The sequence below is a fragment of the Salpingoeca rosetta genome (assembly GCF_000188695.1).
Source record: "Salpingoeca rosetta unplaced genomic scaffold supercont1.30, whole genome shotgun sequence".
Taxonomy (NCBI): Eukaryota; class Choanoflagellata; order Craspedida; family Salpingoecidae; genus Salpingoeca; species Salpingoeca rosetta.
This window is the reverse complement of record NW_004754904.1, coordinates 99054-106553: the sequence shown is the minus strand read 5'-3', so window position 1 is coordinate 106553 and position 7500 is coordinate 99054. Positions and strand designations below refer to the sequence as shown.

The 7500-nt window shown below is 56.7% G+C and overlaps 2 protein-coding genes across 2 annotated transcripts in view; one reads left to right on the top strand and one right to left on the bottom strand.

Annotated features, from left to right (window-relative positions):
* The window catches only part of PTSG_12940 (uncharacterized protein), a gene marked incomplete at its 5' end in the record, with an annotated part of 16268 nt that extends 15925 nt beyond the window's left edge, over nucleotides 1-343 (bottom strand). Inside the window, one exon of the mRNA XM_004989156.1 lies at nucleotides 1-343. This exon is cut by the window's left edge and continues 1028 nt beyond it. Coding sequence (XP_004989213.1) covers nucleotides 1-343 — 343 coding nt within the window.
* Nucleotides 344-586: 243 nt separating this feature from the next.
* The window catches only part of PTSG_12939 (uncharacterized protein), a 7581-nt gene continuing 667 nt past the window's right edge, over nucleotides 587-7500 (top strand). Inside the window, exons 1-11 of the mRNA XM_004989155.1 lie at nucleotides 587-1383; nucleotides 1631-2926; nucleotides 3179-3817; nucleotides 4094-4198; nucleotides 4517-4742; nucleotides 4917-5613; nucleotides 5841-6001; nucleotides 6150-6236; nucleotides 6476-6783; nucleotides 6975-7181; nucleotides 7348-7406. Coding sequence (XP_004989212.1) covers nucleotides 856-1383; nucleotides 1631-2926; nucleotides 3179-3817; nucleotides 4094-4198; nucleotides 4517-4742; nucleotides 4917-5613; nucleotides 5841-6001; nucleotides 6150-6236; nucleotides 6476-6783; nucleotides 6975-7181; nucleotides 7348-7406 — 4313 coding nt within the window. The 5' untranslated portion in view covers nucleotides 587-855. The remainder of the gene's footprint in view (nucleotides 1384-1630; nucleotides 2927-3178; nucleotides 3818-4093; nucleotides 4199-4516; nucleotides 4743-4916; nucleotides 5614-5840; nucleotides 6002-6149; nucleotides 6237-6475; nucleotides 6784-6974; nucleotides 7182-7347; nucleotides 7407-7500) is intronic.

Here is a 7500-nt window from a genome sequence, read left to right as displayed (position 1 = left end):
CGTACCCGAGGGCCAGCATGGCGGATGCCGCCGTCCAAGGGGTGAGCAGCTCCAGGTGCTGCGGGCTGAGGTTGTTGTTCTTCTTCACTTGCATGACCTTGCCCACGCAGGCGACGGGCTTGCGCAGCAGGGCCACCACCTCCTCTGGATGGCCGAGCTGGTACATGTCCCGCGCAGGGATTAAAAGCGCAGTCAGCGCGCTGCGCAGGGTAAGCGGGTCATCAGTGCGCTTGATGACGTTGTCCACCACGGGGCGCGCCGTGTCCGTGGTCTTGTTCTCCTCGCCAAGGAACGTGCTGATGATCCACTGCGCCTCACGCCTTGTCACGCGTGTCGCCGACATGATCTTGGCGTGTGGTTGTACTTGTACTTGTACGTGTGTATGTGCGTGTCACTGCGTATGTGTGTGTGAGTGTGTGAGTGTGTGCTGTGTATTGCTGTGGGTTGAAGTGCAACTGTGCCGACGCTTGTGCACACCAGCACACCAACACCAACACCAACACCGCTCGCTTGTGCGTCCTCGTCTGCTGTCTGCTGCGGTTTGTGTGTTTTGGTTGCCAGCCAAGGAAAATTTACTGAAAATATCCGCAAATCGCCAACAACCACAACGGCTGCGGACGTTGTGTGTGTGGAAGACAGCGTGACGTGGGTCGTTGCAGTTGTCACTGCCCTTCACCCACAACAGCTTGCAGCCAAACACACACGCACACGCACGCACAGCTTCCTCACACACGGCATTCCACACCAGTCCTTTCGTGTGTCTGTTTGCGTGTTTGACTGGCTGTGCGTCTGAAGGCAAGCCACCCAGCCAGCCCAGCCACCAAGGCACGAACCCACCACAAAAAACCATCAAGCATGGATCCACTGCGGAGTGGAGCTATCTTTCGCGTGCGTGACCCAACGGCCCTCAAGTCTCCCATGCCGCTGCATGCACGCAGGACTGGGGCATCCACAACAGCAGCACCCGCAGCGGCCACCACACCGCCTCGGCCTGTGGCGTCCTCGGCGGCCTCGTCAACTTCAACCCCAGCAGCAGTGGGGTCGGCACGGCGCGCCGCGCATGCACCGCCACCACCGCCAGCTTATCGTCCGTCCCCTGCAGCGCCTGGTTCAAACCCGGCAAGGGTTGCGCCCCATCTACCGCCTACGAAGGGTTACGTTGCGCCACTGTCCACGCCAGCATGGGCGCCAGCGCCGCGCGCAGCCCCAAACTCGGCCCACACCAGCCACCAGCACCGTCCAAGCACTCACGTGCACTCACCTGGTCCACAATCTACACCGGGGATGGCACGGCCTGTCGCCCGGCGATCTGCGCCCATGTTTGATTTCAAGAGCGCTCGTGCCTCGTTCGAAAGCTTGCTCAAGGCTTCCCCACTGCCAAAGGTGAGCGCGTTGGCAGTGGAAGCGGTGGTGGCAGTGGTGGTGCTATGTAAATGTGTTCTGTGTGTTACAGCAGTTGGTGCATTGCACGTCTGCGCATTGCACGCGCGTGCGTGTGTGTCTATGTGCGAGGAGCGCACTACCTTTGCCTGCGCCCATGTGTGATGACAAGTACAAGCCCTTGTCAACTTCAACCATCATCACGCTGATGCACCAATCCTTTCATGTGACTGTTGCGTTGCATTCTCAGGCGCTGTCGTCCTCAGCAGCAGCAGCAACAGCAGCAATTACGACCCCGTCAACTTCAACAGCATCCACAGCAGCCACGAAGACACCGCACCACACTCCGCGAACACCAATGGCAACAACACCTGCCGTCATATCACCGCCGCCGCCGCCGGATTTCGACTCACCCGCGTCAATGGCGACATCGAGACCTGCGACACGACGCATGTCAGGCACCCGCTCACACCACCGACAACAACAACAACAACAAAAACAAAAACAACAACAGCAGCAGCATCATCAGCAACAGGAGGAGAAAGTTGTGGACAGGAGGCATGGTGGTGCGGAAATGATGGGAGTTGAAGCGGCAGACATGGACACTGGGTACGATGATCAATATCACGATGCCGAGGACAGCGGCAAACGCGATGAGGCAATGCATCAAACCGGCACGCACTGGGCGCATCACGTGGCGGGCAACCGTGTTGACGTGCGTGTGTTGCAGCGCGAAGATGATGATGACGAGGAGGATGGTGATGATGGTGATGTGAGCCTGTCTGAATCTGAGGAAGAGTTCAATCCAGACGATGAAGACGAAGACGTGGACGAGGAGGAGCTGCAGACGCAATACCAGAAGAGCGCTGCCCGTCGTGTTGGCACCACTGGTCAGCATGCAGCCAGGACAAGTCGTGCTGATGACGATGGTGGTGGTGAGGTTGATGAAGACGAGGAAGAAGAGGAGGACGAAGAAGAAGAAGAAGAAGAAGAAGAAGAAGAAGAAGAAGAAGAAGAAGAAGAAGAAGAAGAAGAAGAAGAAGATGATGATGATGATGATGATGATGATGATGAAGAAGAAGAAGAGCCACCAGCGATGCCACCGCGGCGGTCGTATCAAATCCCGCGGCAGACAGCGCGCAAGTCAGTTCGGCACATGCAGATGTCGCCCGCACCAACAAGTGGCGGTGATGCCGATGATGATGGGGATGAAATTGATGATGATGATGGCGACGGCAGCTCGTCACCGCGCACCCGCACACGTCGACGCTCCCATTCAAAGAAGACACCGGCCACGACCACATCGAGGAGCAAGGCGTCGTCGGGCAAGCCCCCACTCCGCACCGCTGCATCCACGCTCAAACCACCCACGGTGCTGAAGAGCTGGTGGGTGAAGTTCTGCGACGACGGGCTGCAGGTTGAGGGGTACAAGATGGCGAATGACACGGCCATAGTGTGGCATTCGTCAAAGATTGTGGATCGAATTGATGCCACGACCGTTGTCACCAAGAGCGGGTCACAGTACATCCTCGAACCCCCGTTTGTGGTCAGTGTGCGTGCGCGCGCGCGCGTGTGTGTGTATGTGTGTGTGCATTCTGTGTATGTGTGTGTGTGTGCATTCTGTGTATGTGTGTGTGTGTCCGGTGTTCTGTGGCTGAATAGTGTTTGGCGCATGTAGATGCTCGTACAACTGCAGCTTTTGTCCCTGTGCGTTTTCACTCATCCATGTTCATTGCACATGCCCCGTGACTTCATCTCACCACCCTGCCATCACCACTGTGCGCGTCCTGTTGCACAGATTGACAAGGCGCGCTCGTTTGGGTTCAACTACAATGTGGCCCGGAGTTTTGCGCGCGCCAACGGCAACAAAGGCGGCTTCCCCTCCACGTGGCAGGATACGTTCAGGAAGTATCACGGCAAGGGGCGTGGCGCAGCGCAAAACACGAAGACCGCAGCAACATCAACAACATCAGCAGCGACGAATAAGGTCCCCAAGAAGGATAAGGAGCAGAGCAGTGCCAACAAGCAAAGGCGGGCATCGTCGAAAGCTGGAAGCAAAAGCAACAACACTGGCACCAGCACCCCCAAGGCCAGCAGCACCAGCAAGGCATCGACAGGGAAGAAAAAACAGACACAGCGACGAACGAGTAGAGCCAGCACTGGAGGAGGTGGCGGCAGTGGTTTGCGTGCGTCTCCTGCAGCGTCAAAGGGAACAGCAGCATCAACATCGACAACAACGACACCAGCATCAACAGCACCAGCGGGCAAACGATCATCCACATCATCCACATCATCCGCACCGCGAACACCATCATCAGCCGCCGCAAGCAAGCAGCACCACGACAGCCGAGGTGGTGGTGATGTTGCTGTTCCAATCATTGGTCGTTCACGATCTGGGCGGACCTTGAAGAAGCGTGCAGAATGGTGGCGTGGCGAGGTGGGTTGCCTGCAGGCATGGTTTGTTCATGAATGCACGTATGTAGTTGTGTCACGTTTACTTGTTGGTTGTTGCTCTTTGTTTGTATTGTATTGTGTTGTGTGTGTTGCTTTGTGTTGTATTCTCGACAGGTTTGGGAGGAGGAACAACACCAGCGATGTGCCGTTGCATGGGTGCACGAGATCATGAGGGCGTGGTTGCGTGATGATTAACACGTCGTTCCTTTCCCATCTCCTGCACCACCATCACCACCATCACCACCATCACCACCATCAGCGCTACAAGTACAGCGGGACAGGCGAGTGCATTGGCTACCGCGGCGACACGCGACAGGCAGAGATGAAGACACCAGAGGGCGTGCGGTTCGCAAGCAGACGCAAGGTGAGGGTGGCCGTGTGATGAAGTTGTATGTTCTGTGCGTGTGTGTGTGTGTGTGTGTGTGTGTGTGCGTAAGTGCGTGCGTGCGTGTGTGTGTGTCTGTGTGTGTGTTGTGTGTGCGTGTGCGTGTGCGTGTGCGTGTGCGTGTGCGTGTGCGTGTGTCTGTGTTGTGTGTCTGTGTTGTGTGCCTGTGTCTGTGTGTGTGGGCGGGGGACGGTGCCGAGAGATTTCGTTCTCCCTTTCCACCTGTGGCTTGCCTGTGTTTCAACCCGCATCCCTCAGATGGCTCCCGTTCTCATTGTCTTTGTGTGTCTGCTGCAGACACCCAAGCCCAGCAGCACCAACACCACCACCACACCCACGACCACGACGACGACCGCCAGCACATCGCCGCCATCGCCACCGTCGTCGGCATCTCCGCTCGCCACAACACGGCGCCGAACAGCAAAGAAGACCATCACCAACACGACGCGTGCAGCTGTGAGCAAGACAGCAGCCGCAGCGAGCAGCGGCACGGACGATCACGCTGCCAAGCGCGCGAAGAGAGGTGATGCATTGCACGGCTGCTGATGGGGTGTGGTGCAGTGTGGCGTGGCGTGGTGGTGCAGTGTGATGCTGTGTGGCTGAGGTGGCTTCCTTGACGTGCGGTGAGCTCTTTCTTTTTTTTATGTACGTTAACACTGCGTCGTTACACACACACACACACACGCACACTGAAAAGGTTGCGAACATGATGAAGATGACGACGACGACGACGATGATGATGATGATGATGATGATGGCGATGATGATGACTCTCAACCGCCTGTGAAGACGATGGGGCCGCAATTCGTCGTTGATGACGACAGCAGCACATCGCAATCACAATCGCAGTCGCAATCACAATCGCAACCCCGTGTGAACAAGGACGCGAGGGGCAACAACGGTGATGGCAGCAGTGAAGGTGCACACGCCGCTAACAGTGCAGCACCAACACACCCCACGGCACAGACACAGACTCAGACACAGGCCCAGACACAAATGAACGCGAGCGCATCGACACAGGAGACATCGCAGGATTTGGCCGAGGACGTGACGCAAGAGGAGCAGGAGGAAGTGGATGGTGACGGTGATGGTGATGATAAGAACACGCAGTCTGGCAACAGAGAAATCGCAGAGGTGAACAACACCAACAATGACGACAAGGACGGTAGCAAGGATGATGACGATGATGATTATGATGACGGTAATGGTGATGATGATGATGATGATGGTGGTGGTGGTGATGATGATGATGATGATGACGGTAATGGTGGTGATCCTGAGGCGATCCTCCACACTGCGCCCTCGTCGCTCGCTGACCCGTCACCGCGTCGATTGCGGCCACGACGGCAGCACATCAACTACACAAAGGAGGTCATTGTCATCGACGAGAACAGGTGCATCGCTCGCTGCCTGGCAGTGCATTCGTGTGTATGTGTGTGTGTGAATGTGAATGTGCGTACATGTGCGGAAACATGCGCGTGCGTGTGCACGTGCGTACACATGTGCATGTGTGTACATGCGTTTGTGTGCGCCACGGGTTTGAGGGGGCTTCATCTCAAACTCACATCACCACCACCACCACCACCACCACCACCACACGCCCTGTTGCTGTCACCGCCAGCTTCTCTAACCGCAGTAGTCAGCGCAGTCAGACGAACAAATCACCGCCGTCACCCAAGCAGGGAGGTGGCGCTGGAACGCACGACGCCACGAAACCGAACACTGGTGGTGACACCGATGCAACGACGACAACTGGAGGCGATGGCAGTAACGGCACATCAGGTCTGGTGCACGAGAGCGCGAGGTACCAGTGCTGGCACACACACTCATACACACACACACACACGTGCACACCTGCGTGTCTCATCGCAAGCACGCAAGCCTTCCTCATAGCATTCATGTCCACCACCACCACCACCACCACCATCAGCGTCGAGTTCGTCCGAGTGGACGGAGCGGGAGCTGCGCCGTCTTCAGAACGCCGTCCACTTTGCATCAAAGATCGCCGGCAAGCCAGGTCAGTGGCGCGTGTGTGTGAGCTTGTGTGCGTGTGTGCGTGTGTGTGTGTGTGTGTTGTCAGCTTGTGTGCGTGTGTGTGAGCTTGTGTGTGTGTGTGCGTGTGTGTGTTGTCAGCTTGTGTGCACCTCGGTTCTGCGTCTTTCTCTTTCCTCTCCTGTGCTCTCCGTATCTGCTACGTGCACACACACACACACGCGCGCGCGACTTCACCATCCCTGTCTCATGCGCACACCACAGGATTTTGGAAGTACGTCGCCAAGATTGTCGGCACGCGCAGTCCGCACGAGTGCTGCCACATGCACATGACCTTGATGGACACAAAGGCAAAACAGAAGGGGAGCAGCAGTGGTGGTGGTGGTGGTGGTGGTGGTGGCAGACGAAAAGGAAAGGCTGGGAAGGGTGGCCACGATGACAGCGACGATGGTGATGACGATGGTGATGATGATGATGAGGAAGAGGAGGAGCAACGACCTGTGATTGACGCTGGCGTGGGCACACTCAAGTGGAAGCGGCAAGTCAGGGAGGCGATGGAGGCAACAAACAAGGTACGCGGTGCTATGCTGTGGTTCTGCATGCAGTGTCGTGACAGCAACAAAACAACAACAAACAGTCACATTCCTTCACACATGAACACATGCACTCACACTGGGCCGCTCGTGTGTGTGTTTGTTTGTTTGTGGATGTGTGTGCACGCGTGTGTGCATGCGTGTGTTCTTGTGTTCTTGTTGTGTGCCAGGGCCACGAGGATGATCTGTTTGATAGCACGCCGCAGCGCAACCGCAAGCGACCAAAAATTGTGCTGTCCTCGCGCGTCACTGCATCTGTGCCTGGATTCAATGATGACGATGATGACGACGAGGACGATGATGCGGGCGCGACAACTGGTGACAGCTCGCTCAACACGTCACTTGCCGCTGATCCAGACTCGCCAGGCCTTCTCAAGGTGTGGATAGTGTGTGCGTCGTGTGTGTGCGTCGTGTGTGTGTGTGTGTGTGTGTGTGTGTGTGTGTGTGTGTGTGTGTGTGTGTGTGTGTGTGTGTGTCTCCCTTGTTGACACGGCGGTCAAGTACTGCTTCTTCCGCTCACGCGGCTTCAACTCATGTGTACAGAAGCAAGTCAACCGTGATGATGCAGACGTGTACATGCGCCGCACCTTTGGCAACAAGAGGTTCGTGATCTGTGCCGACTGTTTTTTTTTTTTTTTTGGGGGGGGGGGGGGGGGATGGAGTGGAAGTGAACGCGTGTGTGCGTGTGTGCGCGTG